The following is a 20,867-nucleotide window of genomic DNA, read 5'->3' as shown; positions in this document are numbered from 1 at the left end:
TGGCGGCGGGCAATGGTTCTATTCACAGGAGCCCCTGTGCTGGGCTTCGACCAGATGCCCGGTAGAACATCTGTTAAGGCCTCGTTGAAAGGCAGCAAAGGTTCCAAAGAGGAGACACTAGGCTGCAGGACCTCTGTCAGGAAGTTAGTCTTGACTGCCGCTTTAGGAAGATACAGGTCCAAGACCCCCGTAGCCCTACGCACCAAGCTCCCTCCTCCATAGCCAAGCTAGGCGAGACAACATGCCAGAATCTATGGGAGTTGTCCAGGCTGCTGGCATCACACAGGTCCTCATACCAGTCCAGATCTTGAATTGGGTTGCAGGGTTTCCAAGGGGCCCTGCTGCCCCTCCCAATCTTCATCATTCATGACTAACCCTTCAGAATAGGGTAGGTTGTATGGCATGAAGACGTACGGCTCCGTCAGCACCGGTCTCGGCATCGGTGGACACCCGACCGGTTCTGTGTCGTCTAGAATGATGATGGGGAGGCACTGCTGTTTGGTGCCAGCGGCGCCGAAGGCATTAACATCGGACGCAGCACTGTGAAAGCACGCAAGAGTATGACCGGCACCAGTTCAGATCCAGGAATGGATCCAAGAAGAGGCCGTGGCCAAAGGCGCAGAACCCAAGGGGTCTCTTTCAGCTGATCCTGCGGGGCCCAAAGTCGGGCCGATAGGGTCAGGCCGCCCAAATATGGCGCACGTGGCATCATAAAATTATTTTAATTGGGCAGGGGATGCTCAGGGCCCCGGAAAGAAAATGAGAAGTTGACCCAGGAACTCGCTCCGTGGAGTGGGGCCTTGAACGCTGAGGCTCTTCCTTCTCGTCGCGTGACGAATTAGGTGAAGTTGAATCTTGTGCATTTTATGGTGCTTCTTACCTGATCATGATGACTTTGAGGAAGAAGACTTCGACCTCCCCCCCGCCACCCTCACCCCCCGGAGAGCTCCGACCTTACCCTCCACCAAGACTAGGACCAGGAGTGAGATCGACGAGACAACCTCCATTCCGTGGCGCCGGGCCACAATCCGCTGTAGGGACTGCTCCATCAAAGCCTTCGGCACCATGGCTCAGCAATTGGAGCAAGACTTTGTGTCGTGCTCCAGGCACCAGGGACACACCAAATGGGGGTATGTGACCGGCATGGTGTGGTGACAGGCGCCGCACGGCTTGAATCTCAAGGCTTTCTTACTAGACATACCTAGCACACCAAAAGGAGTTGACAAAATATAAATTTGTTCAAGTAAGTTAATTCAAAATATTCGTTTTAAATGTAGAACAAAAAGGAAAATTGCTACAGCATTAATTGAATACCTACAGCATTAATTGAATACCCAATTATTTTTAATACATTACATTTAAATTATTTTTCTGAAGATTTAAATAAAAAAATCACACTTAAAAATATACAATTTATATTTATTAAGTAGTAAATGTTTTACAGTTATGTACAGAATTAATTTAAATTAGGTTAATTTCATTAGTAAAAGAAACTTACATTATTTGTTTACATAAAAAAGCTATTGACATTTTATCATAATCTAATAACTATGTTTTTATGTATATGTACATTTTTAACATCAAACTACATGTATTAATATTTTATTAAAAACAATAAAATATGTGTATTCAATTAAATGTAGTTCCTATGAGCTTTTATTGTTAGTCCCTGTCTCTATTATTGTTCTTGGGACGGTGTTACAGTACAAGTGGTAGGTTATGTGAGATACTAAACTTACTCCAGCTCTGAGCTGGAGTACATTTATGACTGTTTTGCATACTCTCTGGCTGTAGTAACTATAGAAATGCAGTTGTGGATGGCTGCATATCCACCCCTGACCTCCCTAGCCCTTCCTTAACCCCACTATATTCATCACTTAGCCCTACCTCTTTAGTGGTATTTCCCATTTTACAGACACTGCTCCCTGTCCCTCCCACATTTGCTACTAAAATGTGTATATATACATGTGTGGACATCTCCACAGTCAGGGCAGAGATCTCCATACATAAAAGACAGGAGATGCGAAGGGTTGACCTCCACATGTACGTTTGTGAATAGCATTTTGTATTTCGTTAGTAGTACTACTGTAGTACTATTAAACGTACTACAAAATGCGGTTTGCGAATAAGCCTCTGAGTGTCATTTTGCTGCAGTGGTCTGTGTCGTAAAGGTATTTAAGATTGTTTTGGAGAAGTTAGTATTGGTTGGTAAACTGGCAATCAATCTTAGCTTCCCACTGGTAAATGTTACTACAGTAGCAGTTTGCTTGTCAACTATTTGCCACAAGTCTGAATACAGGGAATGATTACTTAACTTTTCGTATTACTGGCAATCAATCACAGCTTCCCATTGGTAAATGTTACTACAGTAGCAGTTTGCTTGTCAACTATTTGCCACAAGTCTGAGTACAGGGAATGAGTTCGTATTACCCTTTGTTATTACCAGTGAAAAGGGCAATATTATTCCTTCTTAAATTGCAAGTCCCAAGTTAACTCATGCTGGGACATCTCAGCCTTTCATCTGGTTTAAGACTCTACAATGTGTACAATTGTTATATCATAAGAATACCTGTTAATAATGTTCAGATGGCAGATATCCAGACAGCTTGCGAAATCGTAAGGGCGCAATATGCAGGAGGAGACCTTTGACAGTAAAGGTTACGGTGAGGAGGGCCTTCCTTAAGCAGAAGGTTGACCAGGTGGGAACCTAGTACTCTGGTGCTATACAGGGAGGTCCTTCCTCCATATATTGTAAATAGGACTCAGGTATCAACAGTGACAAGAGAGATACTGCATCACGTTTCCTGCAGTTGGCTTTCATATATAAAAAAAATAAATCGATGCATTCTGGGAGCAGTAATCAATTTTCCTTTATTTGAAAAAAGTGGACTAACTACAGCTGTTAACAATGTATTATGAAAGAAAAGCACAATATGGAAAAAGTGGTGGCCCCGTGACATGGAGTAACCCAATCACACAATAAGGGGGGTAAAAGTACCCCTATAAGATATCAGTACCTCTAACAAGTGAAAGTGGACCTGTTGGCTGAGAATCAGATGAGAAGTGCTTGCCAAAATCTCTGGTGCACCAACATCTGCGCACAGTTGGGGACTCTGATTATATTTATTGAGAAGAAATGTTATTCCCAATTAAATCACCTGTTCTATGGGAAGGAGCTGGTCCTGGCAGGGAAGGAGACAGCCAAACCGGTGATAAAACCATCTCAACGGCCTTCAGCAACAGCACGATGGAGGCTGAATATGCACTACAGAAGATTGGCTAAGCTCCTATCCAATTGCTAGAAATGAGGATCTGATGGAGACATTGTGAAAGAAAACTCCCACAAGTGAACACATGAGTGTTGGTGTTGCTTCATCTTCTTTATCAGAAAGCCACGTTTCAGCTGCTTCAGATGCCCCACCTCCATTAAATGAGTTACTAATTCAAATGTGTTTCAGGTAAAAGTAATGGTCCAAATCGCTTTTGATAGAAATGTTTTGATTGAATGTTATTGCTCAAATGTTGACTTTTGAGACACCTTGGGGCTTATGGCTGAAATATTCCATTCAAAACGATGCTAATCACTCCTGCCAATATTCTGGTTTAGATAAATTACTATTGTAACTCCAGTCCCAGAAGATTCGTGGCGGGGTGTTTAACACAGATCCTAGACCTAGTGGTCTTGACTATACCATCACAACATGTTTCAGTTTGTTTTCTGCAAAGAGTTAACTACCGAAAGACCTAATATGTTTCAAAGTGACTATGAGATGGTGTATTTGATTGCTTTTCTTTAATTGGAAAATGATCCCAGAACACATTGCAATTTTACAGCCATCTCGGAATTGTTGCAGCATTTTTGCTCTACAACAATCCTATCAATTAATTCCATTTGCACATGTTAAGGATTGACCAGCTATCCTTTTTATTACTCCCTCACAAGTCATTTTCAGAATTAGAATACCAACAGTACTGAGGCAAGAGGCATTCAACATATATTTCTGCATTCTTAGAGGTGGCCTGGGATATCGTAGATACTACAAATTCAAAAGGTATAGCACAGTCCATGAAAATTCATTGCTTTGCATTTTGCTTTGAAGTTTTGCTTGTATTCATCTACTGCTGACACATTTGGTCCTTGGGGCATCAGGAATCTTCTAAGCACTTCCGAATGAATGGGCTCTACAACTAAAACAGGGTGATTACTGTAGTTAAAAACCTACAATTTGCATATTTGGCTATTAGGAACGACCACTATAAGATTGCTTAAAAACTGCATAAGTGGCATCATAGCTGCCAAACAGCCCTAAATACCTGCATTATAAGCAGCGACCTTTATTTGAAATGTTTAAAGATTACTTCCAGCATTAAATAAGTCACCTAGAAAATGTTCCTAGAAGTTTGCTAGTAAAGCATGAATCGTCAGTTAGCATGTAGAAACAGTATTTCAAATGTAATATTGGCAACACATGCTGAAAGCAGCTTTTCAATTGATAAACATTAGCTTGCTTGAAACCCCTAACTGTAAATTTGGCTTAGGGACTAGCTAGAATTTCCAACTTGAAGGCCTTTACTCAGTATAAAAAATGTAATGCAAAGTAAACTTAGAGTTTTAGTACAAATATAACAAAGAATACTATTTTAAAGAAAAGAAATTCTCATCTCTATCTAGGCCTTGTTAGTCCCTATGCTAGTTCTGCCACACTTCCACCAACCACAATGTCTGTAAATAAACTACCATTACCCCCAGATAGCAGCTCTGTTCAAGAAAGGTGTGAAACACTATCAGTAAGTCCTTTGTCTGAAAGCCAACAGTCCTTCTGGTGCAACTACCTTGGGTGATGGGATACCTAGTAGCAAGACAAGATTCCAAGGATAACTATATGACATCACACTCTTAGAAATCAACAGCCTATCCTAATCGGAGAAGTGTGAAAGGATGGAGGAAGGTTGAGATCATCAACCTACAGAAAGGCAGAGAGGAACTATAAGAAGTTTAATTGCCGGATCTGTCCTTTGAAGCAGGTCTTGCCATACATTCATGGGATCTTCTCTCTCAGGGTGGTGGTAAACAATCAATCTGGGAAAAGGAGGTAAAGCTCAAAGAGAGGCATTTGGGGAGCTCAGACAACTGAGATAGGCTTTCTCCATTATGAAACACATCTAGAACAATGTTATCTAGAATAGTTTTGCTCACATGTTAGAGTAACTGATGAAATGTATGGGAACAACATCATGGAAGCTATGCCTGGATAGGGTCAGGATTTTCATCAACCACTGCTGCGTTACATTCAATATCTGGGGCTTCCACCACTTAAAAATCAGAGTGCTGCTTGGCCCAAAGAAGTCAACGGGAACCACATAAGGAGACTGCTGTTTTAGACAATTGCTGTCTCAAAAAGAACTGAGGACTGGACCTGCTCAGCCTATATCTTGGACTCTGAAAGACCACCAGGAATGCTAGCTTTGTGCCACACCACATGAAGACAGTACAAAGACAGTACAAGGTCTTTCCAAGGATGCCACCACTGTTGATCTGCTTCCTAAAAGCTGCACGGGAGTTGAAGATTTCAAGAAATAGAGTGTGCTGTGCTACATTGGAGAAAAGGTGCAGGCCCCGTTGGAACTGAAATTTTGCCTGCTGTCCTAACTAGAGACCTCAAGAAGGCTGTCTCTCTCTGAGATTGGTGTGAAGGGTCCCTAAAAAAGACCCTAAAGTATTGAGGACATTTGGAGCACCAGGGTTGTTGAACACTTGAAAATATAGTCAATCTTTCAAAGAAACTCCTGTTCAAAGACGATGCTTACCTGGATTGATTACAGGCAAAATAATGTCCCCATTTCTCTGTTTTGTTTCCAGACGTTCAAGTTTTTGAGCTTCGTATCTCTTTTTTCCTTCTATCTCCTGATTCTTGCTTGCATACTGGAAGAGAAAATAACGTATTCACTTACACACCACTTAAGACATGTGTAAAGCTGGGCACTCACTAAGATAATTATTTAGTTCTCTATTTAGTCTGGGTAGAGACAGCTACAGATGTCAACCAAAATTCATGTCTTAACCAAAAAAGTTTTTTTTTAAAAGAGCATACACATTCAACTTTGGGTAAGCCCCTTCGTTGATCATCCTCTTTATGGCAACTCTGCATTTGATTGGTCAGAATCTGTGGAATTTTGCATGCAAGGAAACTGCCTTGTATATAATAACACAGGTTTCATAAAATCCCCCTTAAAAAGCATTTGCTACAGATCCCTACACAGTTATTTCTTTATTGTCAGTTGTATGTTTCATGATGAAGAGATAACCTGTTGAGCTTGTTCTGGTCTTTGTTCACACCAATTCGTCGTTTTACAACATAATATTTATTATGATCACTTCTGGGTTAGTTGCCACACAGTAATCTCCCCTGATATAAGACATGTAGTAAGTGATGACAGTTACTTCGATTTAATCGAGTCAAAGGCCATGTGAAGTATTTTCCTGTGATCTCATCATTATGCTAGTTAGTGAATGTGAAACCTCAAATATTTTACCTCCTTGTAATCCCAGAATGTTCATATGCCTCTGTAGCGGCCATCTTTGAAAGCATTTTGTTGTATTTAACACATCCTATTCAACAATAGCTGCTATAGATGCGCAAAAATCCACGACAGCCATATATGAATGGCATTTGGTAAAATATAGCTAATGCCTGTTACAAGATGATCACTATGAATGCGTGTTCATGAGCATGCATGGGTAGCAATTTTGGAATGGTTAAGAAGCGTTTTAAGGGTGGCTTACCTCGCAGTGAAGATGGCCACGTCTTGGTGAGACTACGGAGCTCGACGCGGATGTCCGCGGTGCGACGCCGGCTCCCCTGCTCAATTTCCCACTGTATGATCCGTTTTTGAGAGGGTATACACAGTGGTTGCTTTTAATGTGTCTTTTAAGTCGCGGGTAGCCCCACAAGTCAAGTTTGAAGTGACTTCTCTCTCTCCCCCAGAGTCGGCCGCCATTTTAACTATGAAAGGAACCATCATGTCCTCTGAGAAAATGTTATGGTAGTTTCTCCCTAGAAGGCTGTTTTTATTTTTTAAAGGAAGTAGCTACATTGGAGTCTATTATTTTCTTAAAGGCATTGTCTCCTGCAAGGATTGTTTCTTTATTTCAAGGGCTTCGGGACACGTTTTAAAAGAACATTTATGTTTCTTTCCCAAGTTGCTGCCAGAACTGGACTACTGCGTCAACATTAACAGGTTTCTTGCGTTCTGATAAAAATTTAGACTTATTTTATGCTCTGATTTTTCTTTTCCTTTTTTCTCGAATGGCATGCTCGTCTTTAAAATCTCTAATGCTGCATCAGATGTCGACATATTTGTGAAAGGCTATTCATTTCCTCATACTGGATTCGTGTTGTTATTTTTTGTGTGACTTTATTACATGGGCAGGTCTAAAGTTCTCCTTTCTACAACTCAGTCTGCAGTAGGAAACATTCAAAGATGTTTGCCGCTCTTAACTGTCTCTACCGTAATGGAAAACCTTACCACAAGTGCAGGGTCGAACATGACCTCATCGCATATCTCAACTTCAGGGTCATCTCAAGCTCAAGCCAATAAATCGCAAGTTAAGCAGCTCAAGAAAGACCCACCCTCACCTACAAAAACTGCGCATGCAGCCTCGCTTGACCTTTTAGTGGAAGAAATCAGGGTTCTACGCCCTTTTATTGAGGATACTAATGCTAAACTGCAAACTCTAACTGAGTGTTGGTCACTTATGGAAGAGCTTCTGTCTTCGGCGGAACAACTAATTTCACACCTTAATGACACATCTCTCACTCCTTATAGATAAAAGTCTCTTCACTGCAGAGCCAATTCAAAGACCTCCAAAATCAAAATAGATTAAATAACCCACGCATTTAAGGTCTTCCTGAAGGCATGAAAGGGGCGGATGTTATTTCTTTTTTCAAATCTTTTTTACTTCAGATCATACAGTTACCAGAGAATTCGCAACTTAACATCCAAGGAGCTCACAGATTGGATCCCCCTCCTTTGGCTGCTTCACCCTCTAAGAGACCAAGAGGAGTCATTCTCTACCTCTTAGAGTAAACAGATTTAATGAAAGCTATCTCGGCTGTGCGTCGCATTAACAAAATCACATGGTCTGCTAATGTCCTATATTTCTCTCAAATCTATGCCAAAGCTACGGCAGACAGAAGAAGAGACTTTCTGAGCATGAGACCTGCCCTTCGCTCGATAGGAGCCCAATTTGGTCTTTTTCACCATGTTTTTTCAAAGTCACTCACAATAATAAAAGCAATGACTTGTGAGGATCCTTCTCTGTTTGTGGGACTTCCTTATGCCCTGTAGAGCTGATGTTATGGACTTCGCTTCCTCAGTATCTACAAAGTGACTGCTCTTTGTTGCTAAGCTTAGTTGTTGCTAATACCGCTTTTTGGAATTTACTATGATATTTTTGATGTTGATGAGTTTTCTTGTTTCAGTATAATTATCTAACATGTTTCTTTTCTGATTAACATTTTAAAATGTTATTTTTATCCTACAGGTGATGTCGATTTGACGTAGATTCCTTTGTTCCCCATTATTTGTCGAATCACCTCCCTTGCAGCGTCATATCACTCCCTCTGGTCTGGACGTGATGTCTTCCTCGTGAGGTCCCCCCCCAATCTTCATAAGGTTTTTGTTAGGTATGTTGCCTTTACTGTTTGTCTGCATTATCCAGTTTGTGTTACATTATTGTTCGATGTATTCTCTCTCATATCATGTGGTCTTTTGTCTCCTTTTTTCTCTTTATTTTTTTTCCCTCCTTTCTATCTTTTTTTTTTCTCTTATCTTGAACCTTCTAACTTATCTTATTCTCTGCAGAATATTCTTCATCCTTTTTCTTCTTGGGCTTCGTTATGCTTTCTTCCAGTCAAGGTCTGACTGTTTTTTACATTTGGTCTGTTCACAATGGTCTTGACAATGGTTTCCTGGAACGTCAGGGATTTAAATTCTCTAATTAAAAGACAGCGTGTTCTTACTCATTTAGCAAAACCTAATGCACATATAGTTTTCCTGCAGAGACTCATTTATCAGATACTGAGGCCCTCATTAGGATGGCGGGCGGACTTTGCCCGCCCGCCATCCTCACGGTACTTGGGACTGCCCGCCATAAGGGCGGGGGTCCCATGGGGGTATTAGGATGCGCCCGCCACAGTGGCGAGCGCATCCTGCATTTTTAACATTGTGGCGGGCTGTGCTCTCAGCACCGGCCGCCACAAAAAATGCATGTATGCATTTGCATACACAAAGCGGCAGGCACTGCATTGTGTATGCAAATGCTGGGGGGGGTACCACAGCTACCCCCCCATGTGAACCCCCACCTCGCCTTCACTTCGGGGGCCTGCAGAGGGGTGGCATCGCCGTCACGGAAGGCATCTGTTTCAGCCCATGCTAATATGGTTGGCGGTGTCTGATAGACACTGCCACCATTTTAAACCTTTGACCAGGGCGGAAAAGCGGAGGACGGTCTTTCCGTCCAACGCGGTCCCCCCGCCATGGTAATATGGCGGGGGTAAATGGGTAGCGGGCGGACCAGGATGTCTGGCGAATCGCCCGACATCCTAATGGGCCCCTCCGAGTGCAGAATTGAGAAGAGGATGGATGGGCGAGGTTTTCCAGTCACCTGCTCTGGGGGAAAAGCATGGTGTCACAATACTTTGTCATAAGGTTTTGAAAGTCCAATTGATGTCTCAGGAAAAGGATGAAGAGGGGAGATGGTTAATACTTAAAATGTATTGTGATAAAACACCAACCGTTTTGTTTAATGCATATGGGTCCAATGCACCTGACTGTAAATTTTGGACTCTAATCTCTCAGAAGCTTTTGCAAAACCCTGATGATAGTCTGGTTCTAGCCGGAGATTGCAATCTACCTGTTGATCCCTTTTTGGACAGACATTTAACATTGCATTATGTTTCAAACAAATCGCAGAAACTTTCACACAAGCTATTCAGAGGCGTAATCTAACTGACGCCTGGAGCTTATGTAACCCAATCATAAGGGAATACACAGTTTTCTCTCGAGTCCACCGTACACAATCTCGACTTGATTATGTTTTTGTATCACATCATCTCACTCAATCCTTGCATTCAGAGGATATTGGCTCCATTCTATTATCCGATCATGCCCCACTCTCTGTATATTTACAACATCATACTCAAATCTACTTTCCCTAAAAGATGGAGATTTAATAATTCCGTACTACTGGAATCCTCTTTCACCACCTCCTTCACAGCTTTTGCTCAAGAATTTTTCCTCCTCGGTAAGATGGAAGGCATTCCATTTCATACTGTTTGGGATGCTTTGAGGGCTCAACATTTTATAATGAACTTTGTTAAAAAAAAAACAGACCTCTGTCACAATCTCTTTTAAAAAAAAAAAAAAAAAATTTTGTATTCGTCATATACCAATATGGGCATTCTGGATAGAAAATACCGACTTCTCTCCTCTACTCAAGATGTTCTGGCTCAATTGTTGGCGGCCCGAGGAGAGAAGAAAGGGAAAGTCCCTCCAGTAGCTACTGTTTTCTTGATCCACTCCATTATCCTCTATCTGAATGACCATGTGGTGATTTGGAGGCATAGAACCAACAGTGCCCAGGTGAAATCATTGGAATACCCTCATCTGTTCCGCCATGCCACAAGGGCTGCCCAGATCTTATCATAGCTTGTATTATCACAGGCCATGCCAGACTCGCTTGTGTAGATGATATATTTCAGGCACTCTGAAAAAATGGGGGCATTCTCATCCTTCCAGGTCCTACATATTTCTCGCATTGCCAGTATGATAACATAAAAAATTAATTTGGACGTCATGTCGTTAAGGTGGTAGTCTATGGATAACCCAAACAAAATCAACCCTGGGGTGACCACTAGTTGCATACCTAGTACATCAGCCAGGAAATCTTGTATTTCTGACCAGTAATTTTTTAACATTGGGCATTCTACAAACATATGGAGATCGTCCGCAGCTGGCAGTTTACATCTTGGGCAATGATGTTCTAAACTCGTGATTTTAACTAATTCTTTTGGTGATATATACACTCTATGCATTGTAAAAAGATGGTTTCTTTTAAGGGGGGCTGGCTTGACCACTGCATTTAGCATAGTGAAGGAGTCCACCCAAGAGTCTTTCAAATTATTAGGGCTTAAACCCATAACGTTGCCCCACAATCTTTGCAGATAGGGTTCAGTCACTCCCCCTGCCTCAATCAGGGCCCAATACCAAAAGGATAGCTCTTTTTTCCATCCACCCTTTCTACTTACTAGATCAAACTTTGGATTGGATGCGTTGAAATCCCATGACATAGTTGCCCACCAACCTGACAGCTGATAGTACTTGAACCTAGTAAGAGTCCCGCCTGTCAGTCCAGATAGAGATTCCCAATCCAAAAGCAATGAATTCCTTTGCAAGTCACGCCAGAATGTTATTCCAGCTGATTTTAGAGGGCGTGATAACTGATCATTGAGACAATCTGGCGTCCCTGGAGAATCCCATATCGGGGCCTGAGGCGCATAGTAGGGAATTCCCAGCCTTTTCCTGATAAATATACAATTTTTCAGGGCAGTGCCCATGATCTTCAGCCTCACCTTCTTATAAAACCTTGGATCGCCATACTTAAACAAGAAATATTCATGCCCTTGTGGGATACCATGGAGTAGTGCCTGGAACAATAGACCTACAGACGATATATCAGCCTTATCTGCCAAACGCCTTAAGTTCTTAAAATGAAAAGAGTGACAGTAGATAAGTAGGTCCAGTAATGCTAACCCTCCAGTTTTTAGATTTCTCCTCAATTTTTTCCAAGAGATTCTTGGTGTCTTCATGTTCCAAATGAAAGGACCAATTTTTCCCTGTACTTTGGCTATGTCAGAGGAACTAAACATTAATGGTATTGAATTAAAAATAAAGGTGATTTTGGGTAAAATAATCATTTTAATTAGATTCACTCTTCCAAAGATGTTCAGCCGTAGGCCTGACCACCGTTGCAGAAGGCCGCAGACCTCCCTATATACTCTATTTAGATTTATTTTTGATATCTCTGAGATATCCTGAGCCAGATGTATTCCAAGGTATCTCATACTCGACTTAACACCCGGGGCCACCACCTCCTGGTTCCATTGCATGGTCTCAGTTTTTTCTTTATTTATTTTGTAACCCGAAATTTCCCCAAAGAGCTCTGCCTGATCAAATAACCTGTGGAGGGCCACTTCCGGGTTAGAAGTAAACATTAAAAGATCGTCTGCGTATAGGGCAAATTTTAAAGCCAAGTCTGCGATGTTAAAAGATTTAAATAAGGGGTCTGATCTTAGCTGGCAGACAAAGGGTTCAATGTACAAGTTGAACAAAAGCGGGGAGAGAGGGCACCCCTGCCTTGTTTCACGTGATATATGGACCCAGTCTGCAAGGAGTCCGTTTATAAGAACTTTTGCCCTAGGGCTGGAATAAAGTGATCTAATTGATGTTATAAAATTCTCCGGAATTCCAAAGCCAGATAGTGCTGACCATAAATATGGCCAATTTACTTGATCGAAAGCCTTAGCGGCATCGATAGCTACAATAGTCTAGGGGAGTTTTTTATCAGTAGGAAAATCTATAGCCGCAATGACTTGGAATGTTAATTTGTTCAACTGACTGCCCGGAATAAAGCCTCTCTGATCTTTATGGACTGTAGATTTAATAACTTTAGCCAATCTCGCTACCAAAACTCCCGCAAAGATCTTGTAATCGGTGTTTAGCAACGAGATTGGCATATAGGACTCAATAGTTAGGGGGTCCTTATAAGGTTTAAAGATCAGAGTGACTGTAGCTTCTGTCCAGGTTTGTGGAGTAGCCTCACCTGACATATGTATCTTATTAAACAGGGTCGTAAGAGCAGGAATGACTTTATCAAAGCCTATTTTATAGATCTCTACCGGAAGCCCATCTGGCCCGGCTGCCTTTCCCTTGGACATTTTTTTTATTTGATTATGAACTTCACCCTCTTTAATGTTTGAACTCAGGAATGCTCTATCTGCCTCTGTTAACTTTGGTAATTCGAGCCGATTTAACCATTCTTCTGCTCTTTGAACTGGGGGGCCATTCTCTTCTGTATAGAGATTTTGCATGAACAGTTTAGCCTCCTCAGAGATCACAACATTGTCATGGGAGATGACCCCAGTCCTGCGCACCATCAGACCCTTAATCTGATTTTTAACCCTGTCAGACCTTGCCTTCCAGGTGAGAAATCGGCCACATTTTTCCCCGTAGGAGAAGTTTTGCAATTTACTTGCAACCCACCTATCTTTAATTATTTTATTGAGATTGGCCTGATATACGCCCCTTAAAAGATCTAGCTCACTCTGTATAGCAGATAGGTTAGTCTGCTGGTCTAACGATGCCCTCTGCAACTGCTGTTCTTTTTGTTTTATTTTAAAGAGAGAGTCTTTTTCTGCTTTTTTTCTAGATCTATTTCTCCGGATCATTAAGGTAGTTAGGCAACCTCTCATAGAGGCCTTAAAGGCCTCCCATACAATTTGATCAGCTGCGGTACCGTAGTTTATCCTAAAGTACTCGGCTACCTGTATCTCTAGATCAGCTTTCACCTCCTCTTCCAAAAGTATTGATCTATCGAGAGTCCATCTTCTTGGTTGATCTCCATGCTTAAGCTTGATCGTTAATTCCACCATAGAATGGTCCAATAATAGGGCTGGAATATATGATACAGTGTCAACGATAGGCAGTAGTGTTTGATCTAAGAGAAAAAAGTCAATTCTCGAATGATGCCTGTATCTGCGACTATAAAAGGAATAATCTCTTCCATTGCCATTTTTAACCCTCCACATATCAAACAAATTGAAGTCTGTCATGATAGTCTTAAGCTCAATTTGTGACTTACGTGGAGGGGTAAACTTGGCGGGGGTAAATGGGTAGCGGGCGGACCAGGATGTCTGGCGTATCGCCACCACCCGCATGGCGGTGGCGATCCGCCTGACATCCTAATGGGCCCATTCGAGTGCAGAATTGAGAAGAGGATGGGTGAGCGAGATTTTCTAGTCACCTGCTCTGGGGGAAAAGCATGGTGTCACAATACTTTGTCATAAGGTTTTGAAAGTCCGAATTGATGTCTCAGGAAAAGGATGAAGAGGGGAGATGGTTAATACTTAAAATGTATTGTGATAAAACACCAATCGTTTTGTTTAATGTATATGGGTCCAATGCACCTGACTGTAAATTTTGGACTCTAATTTCTCAGAAGCTTTTGCAATACCCTGAGGATAGTCTGGTTCTAGCCGGAGATTGCAATCTACCTGTTGATCCCTTTTTGGACAGACATTTAACATTGCATTATGTTTCAAACAACTCACAGAAACTTTCACACAAGCTATTCAGAGGCATAATCTAACTGACGCCTGGAGCTTATGTAACCCAACCTTAAGGGAATACAGTTTTCTCTCGAGTCCACCGTACACAATCTCGACTTGATTATGTTTTTGTATCACATCATCTCACTCAATCCTTGCATTCAGAGGATATTGGCTCCATTCTGTTATCCGACCATGCCCCACTCTCTGTACATTTACACATCATACTCAAATCTACTTTCCCTAAAAGATGGAGATTTAATAATTCCGTACTACTGGAATCCTCTTTCACCTCCTCCTTCACAGCTTTTGCTCAAGAATTTTACCTCCTCGGTAAGATGGAAGGCATTCCATTTCATACTGTTTGGGATGCTTTATGGGCTCAGCTCGACATTTTATAATGAACTTTGTTTAAAAAAAACAGACCTCTGTCACAATCTCAATTAAAATTAATTAATTAATTAATTCCTAATGAAATAAAGCTTTTAGAACATTCCTACTATACATCCAATTCCCAACAAGTTTGACATCAGTTAATTAGTTAATTAAAGCCAAACTTAATTTTAATAAAGTATCCACTGATAACGCTGCTTCATACCTTCTCAAACCTAGTGCCAACTTCTATGGAGGTCAAAATAGAACTTGAAAACTTCTAGCTAACTATATGAAAATTAAACAAAATAAATCATTAATTGAATCCATTATTGATGATAATGGCTCCTCCCGTCATCATGACCAAGATATTCTAACTAGATTTCAACAGTTTTATATGGATCTTTACACGCCGCAGCACACACCTTCTGACTAAGTTATCTTTCCTCCATTACAAAGCTGAATTGCTCTCACGCTGTTTTTTCCTCCCTAGAGCTAGATATTACCCAAACAGAACTTCAACTTGAATTACTTTCCCTTAAAAAAAAGACAAAGCCCCTGGGCCAGACGGTGAGCAGTCACAATATCGATTTTTTTATGCCGACATACAGTAATATCAAGTTTTTTATATCGTAGGGACAGAATATCGAAGTCAAGAATATCGCTGACCAGAATATTGACCTTAAGGTAAGTAATATTGTTTTTTTTTTTATATCGAAGTAAGTAATGTTTTGTTAGGAATAATTACATGTATATTAGTGTTATGTATTTTAGTATGTATTTTATATGTATGTATTAATTAATTGATAATGACATTAATTATGTTAATTTTTATGTGTAGCAGGTTGTGGGTTCATAGGGTAATAGGGTGGGACGTAATTTAAGGATTATAAATTAATCAATTTTTTTTATTTATTGTTATTGATAATTTATTGCAAATTATTAATTGGTAATTACATTTTAATAATTGATGTATTTATAGTTATATTAATTATAATGAATATATTCATATTTTTTATTAGTTTGATTAATGTATTGTTAATTTTTAATAATTGATAATTAAATTAATTATGTTCATTTTTATGTGTAGCAGGTTTTGTGTTTATGGGGATTAGGGTGGTAAGTAATTTAATTTTATTTAAGTAAATATTAATATAATTGTATTGTTATTTATTATTAATTTCTTAATTAATTTTTAAATTTTATTTATTTTTCAAAAATTATTTAATTAATAAGTATGTTAATTTAACCCCTACCCAATCCTACGTTTTCAACACTGTTACATTCATCGGAGTTGGAGTATAAATTTTAACCCCTACGCTATCCAACACTTTCCCTACTGTTGCACTCACTGGATTGGGAATAATAATTTTTATCCCTACGCTATCCAACGTTTCCCTACTATTGCACTCACTGGAGTGGGAATAGTAATTTTTACCCCTATGCTATCCAACACTTTCCCTACTGTAGCACTCACTGGAGTGGGAATAGTAATTGTAACCCCTACGCTATCCAACACTTTCCCTACTGTAGCACTCACTGGAGTGGGAATAGTAATTTTAACCCCTACGCTATCCAACGTTTCCCTACTATTGCACTCACTGGAGTGGGAATAGTAATTTTTACCCCTACGCTATCCAACACTTTCCCTACTGTAGCACTCACTGGAGTGGGAATAGTAATTGTAACCCCTACGCTATCCAACACTTTCCCTACTGTAGCACTCACTGGAGTGGGAATAGTAATTTTAACCCCTACGCTATCCAACACTTTCCCTACAGTTGCACTCCATGGAGTGGGAATAGAAATTTTAACCCCTACGCTATCCAACATTTTCCCTACTGTGGCACTGTTTGGAGTTGGAGAAGTAATTTTATTACCTCTGCTATCTAATATTTTTTGTACTATTTTAGTTAATGTAGTAATTAATATTAAAAAGGGTACTTTAAAATCCAATTATTTGTTATATTTTTTTATTTTCTATTTATATTATTATTATATTTATATGTATTCAATTTATTTTAAATTATTTTCTAACTAAAAAAAACGATATTTTTAACAACGATATTTTTGACATCAATATATTTTTTGCAATATTTTTGTACTTACCATAATGTAGATAGGATGTCGGTATTCTTGACTTCGATAGTCTTGCGTCGATATTTCTGTAGGTCGATTATCTGTCCGTTGATATTCTGTCACACATTCGGGCCAGACAGTTTTGAAGCTGAGTTTCACACATATTTTTCCAAACTGCTTCTTCCTAAACCCTGTTTGTTAATTCTTTCTTTTCTCAATTTGACTACATCCTCTGGCTCGTTTCTTGAAGCCTATATCTGTTTAATTCTGAAATTAGGTAAAGATCCACATTTTGGCAAACATTATTGTCCCATCCCTTTCGTTAATTTAGATTATAAAATCTTTTCCAAGGCATTGGCCTTGAGGCTCGAAGTCCTTCTCCCTGATCTTTTAGGCAAGAAACAATCTGGATTTGTCAAAGGGAGATTTCTTTCAGATAATACTCTGTCACAAGGCCAGCGGGGAAGCCACGGGACAACGAGGTGACTGGTGGGAAGCCCGTAATGTCATGTCGCCTATGCTTTCTTCTCGACAGGAGGACTGGCTGCAGGCGTCTCAAACAGAACTGGAAAACAACAATGGGAGCACACTGCTAGCCTCTCTTCCGGATCGCCCCTCTGCATTCTAGTATATGCAATGCGTGTAGATTGAAGAATTTGGGAAAAAGTTTGTGAGTGTTTCACCAAAGTTGGTGCAAGTAAATACTTGATATTTCCAGAACCTCTAGACACGAGACATGGCTCCTGTTTCGGGATAGTATCCCTCGTCAGTAGAAAAAAGTTCTGTGGTGGTTGAGAAGGGCGCCAAGCAACCGTCATAGGCTTCGTTGCCTCTTCGGCGCGCAGGTGCATCTCCAGAAGCTAGTCAGCTTGGGGGGCTTACGGGAGCCCTTAAACAGGAAAACAACAATTGGAGCGCACTGCTAGCCTTTCTTCCGGATCGCCCCTCTGCATTCTGGTATATGCAGTGCGTGTAGATTGAAGAATTTGGGAAAAGGTTTGTGAGTGTTTCACCAAAGTTGGTGCAAGTAAATACTTGATATTTCCATAATCTCTAGACACGAGACATGGCTTGTGTTTCGGGATAGTATCCGTCGTCAGTTGAGAAAAGTTCTGGGGTGGTTGAGAAGGCCGCCAAACAACCGTCATAGGCTTCGTTGCCTCTTCGGCACGCAGGTGCATCTCCAGAAGCTCGTCAGCTTGGGGGGCTCACAGGAGCCCTTAAACAGGAAAACATCAATGGGAGCACACTGCTAGCCTCTCTTCCGGATCGCCCCGATGCATTCTGGTATATGCAGTGCGTGTAGATTGAAGAATTTGGGAAAAGGTTTGTCAGTGTTTCACCAAAGTTGGTGCAAGTCAATACTTGATATTTCCAGAATCTCTAGACACGAGACATGGCTTGTGTTTCGGGATAGTATCCCTCGTCAGTTGAGAAAAGTTCTGGGGTGGTTGAGAAGGCCGCCAAACAACCGTCATAGGCTTCGTTGCCTCTTCGGCGCGCAGGTGCATCTCCAGAAGCTCGTCAGCTTGGGGGGCTCACGGGAGTCCTTAAACAGGAAAACAACAATGGGAGCACACTGTTAGCCTCTCTTCCAGATCGCCCCTCTGCATTCTGGTATATGCAGTGCGTGTAGATAGAAGAATTTGGGAAAAAGTTTGTGAGTGTTTCACTAAAGTTGGTGCAAGTAAATACTTGATATTTCCAGAATCTCTAGACACGAGACATGACTTGTGTTTCAGGATAGTATCCCTCGTCAGTAGAGAAAAGTTCTGGGGTGGTTGAGAAGGCCTCCAAACAACCGTCATAGGCTTCGTTGCCTCTTCGGCGCGCAGGTGCATCTCCAGAAGCTCGTCAGCTTGGGGGGCTCACGGGAGCCCATAAACAGGAAAACAGCAATGGGAGCACACTGCTAGCCTCTCTTCTGGATCGCCCCTCTGCATTCTGGTGTATGCAGTGTGTGTAGATTGAAGAATTTGGGAAAAAGTTTGTGAGTGTTTCACCAAAGTTGGTGCAAGTAAATACTTGATATTTCCAGAATCTCTAGACACGAGACATGGCTCGTGTTTCGGGATAGAATCTGCATATACTAGCAGTGTGCTCCCATTGTTGTTTTCCTGTCTCAAACAGAACTGTCAGATTTTGACGCAGGCTCCTTTAACTGGAACCCTCTGATGGAAGGCCCCGCCCCCTCTGATGACGTCATCGACTGGTGCCCAATAAGGAGAGACGAAAGCCGGAACTGGATGTGTGTGGACTCCTGTTCATCGGGGAGAGTGGAAGGAGACCGGAGAATCGCAGAGCAGAGGTCGTGAAGAAGAACCAAGACGCCCGGAGAAGCCATCCAGCCCGGGAGGAGAGGAAGAATGCCGAGAGTGGTAGGACAAGCCAGGAGGCCACCGGGAACACGCTTCGCCGAGCCACGCTCCTGGAGGAGCGTGGCTGACACAGGTATGGGAGCGGTTCTCTGGCTGGGTCGGGAGGTGGCAGAAGCCCGAGGTTGATAACATCGCCGCTCACCGCCCTCTTGTTTATAGTGTAAATACACCCTCCCCTCACTACTACTCCTAACTGCCTCCCGTTTCAATCCCTAGTGCACCAGAGTGCTTCCTCACCCCCTCCCCTCGCTATATAAAGAAAAAGAACGTTAAACGGATTCCTACCTATCTCTTACTATTTTCTTTTGGGGACACCGGAGCACATCCTACTTCGGATTGCCTGAAGACTAGGGGAGGACGTCAGATCTATCGTGAAGGGAGGACTTCAAAAGTCGAAGACTCGGTGGACATACCCCTGTTTCCCCATTGTTCCACTTATTAGTTCATGTTCAAACTGGCAGACCGCCGAAAGCGGGACTATCTAAAAATAAAACCTTCTTTGCCCTGACGTAGTATCTGTCGCATTCCTTTTGACCCCGTTACATACTCATTTATTTTTTGATATTATCTCTAGATCTGCAAACTTACCCAATTCTCTAGCGGCCATTGCATTAGATGTCGAGAAGGCTTTTGATTGTGTCATTTAGTCCTTCTTTTTTCAATCTTTAACATAGTTTGGTTTTGGCCCAAAATACATGAATCTCATTTCTCTTCTCTACTCTTCCCCTAAGGCAGCAATTTGTGCTAATGGACTCATATCTTCTTTATTCAACCTTCATAGAGGGGTTCGACAAGGTTGCCCTCTCTTCCCCTTCTTTTTAATCAAGCACTGGAACCAATTTTATCTCGGATCTGTCAGAATGTTAACATTCATGGTTTCATACATGGCTTAGACCAGGTTAAACTGGCTGCATACACTGATGACATTTTATTATTTATTTCTGAACCTAATTCCTTGCTCCCCACTTTCATGTCAGAAGTTGCTTCTTATTCATCTGTCTCAGGCTATAAGCTAAACACTGATAAATCCGGAATTCTACCCCATAATAAATGTTCTTTTTGTCACGATTTTTATTCCTCTCAAATTACATGGCAACCCAAACAACTTAAATAGCTCGGTCTTCCATTCTCTTCCTCCATCACATCTTGCATTTCAACTAATATGAACAATTGTATTCAGACAATCACTTCTCAAACTAGTAAATGGCATCCTCTTTATTTGTCTTGGTGGGGTCGTCTGGACACAATTAAGATGATGTTGGTGCCTTTAATTCTCTTCACTGTTTCTAATATTACACTACATGTTCCGCTTATATATTATAAGGCAATTAATTCACTACTATCTGCTTTCCTTTGGAGTAATAGAAAAATACGAATGTCTCTAGCAAAGCTGAAAAGACCCAAAGCTGAAGGTGGAGTACACTTCCCTGATTTTCCGAACTATCATAAGTCCTTCCTTTTACGGCAATCTTCGAATTGAATAGCACCCTCTTCGCTATATACTCCGCTATGGGTTGATTTAGCAAGAGCTTTCCTGTATCTATATTCTTTTTCAGAATTCCTGCCTTTTATAAGGAAACCTCGGAAAATGTCCAATCCTATTATCAATAATGCTTGCACATTATTATCCTCTATAATACATTTTTCACCC

General features: G+C 41.2%; 1 protein-coding gene across 2 annotated transcripts in view; it reads right to left on the bottom strand.

The window, feature by feature from the left end:
• Window positions 1-20,867, bottom strand: part of ACOT7 (acyl-CoA thioesterase 7) — a 1,240,110-nt gene that overhangs the window by 619,540 nt on the left and 599,703 nt on the right. For both annotated transcript variants that reach the window (XM_078640951.1, XM_078640950.1), the window contains exon 5: window positions 5,809-5,923. In XM_078640951.1, the coding sequence (XP_078497077.1) occupies window positions 5,809-5,923 (115 nt within the window). The remainder of the gene's footprint in view (window positions 1-5,808; window positions 5,924-20,867) is intronic.

Source organism: Lissotriton helveticus, chromosome 5_1 (genome assembly GCF_964261635.1).
Source record: "Lissotriton helveticus chromosome 5_1, aLisHel1.1, whole genome shotgun sequence".
NCBI classification, from domain to species: domain Eukaryota; kingdom Metazoa; phylum Chordata; class Amphibia; order Caudata; family Salamandridae; genus Lissotriton; species Lissotriton helveticus.
This window is presented reverse-complemented; position numbering and strand designations above follow the sequence as displayed.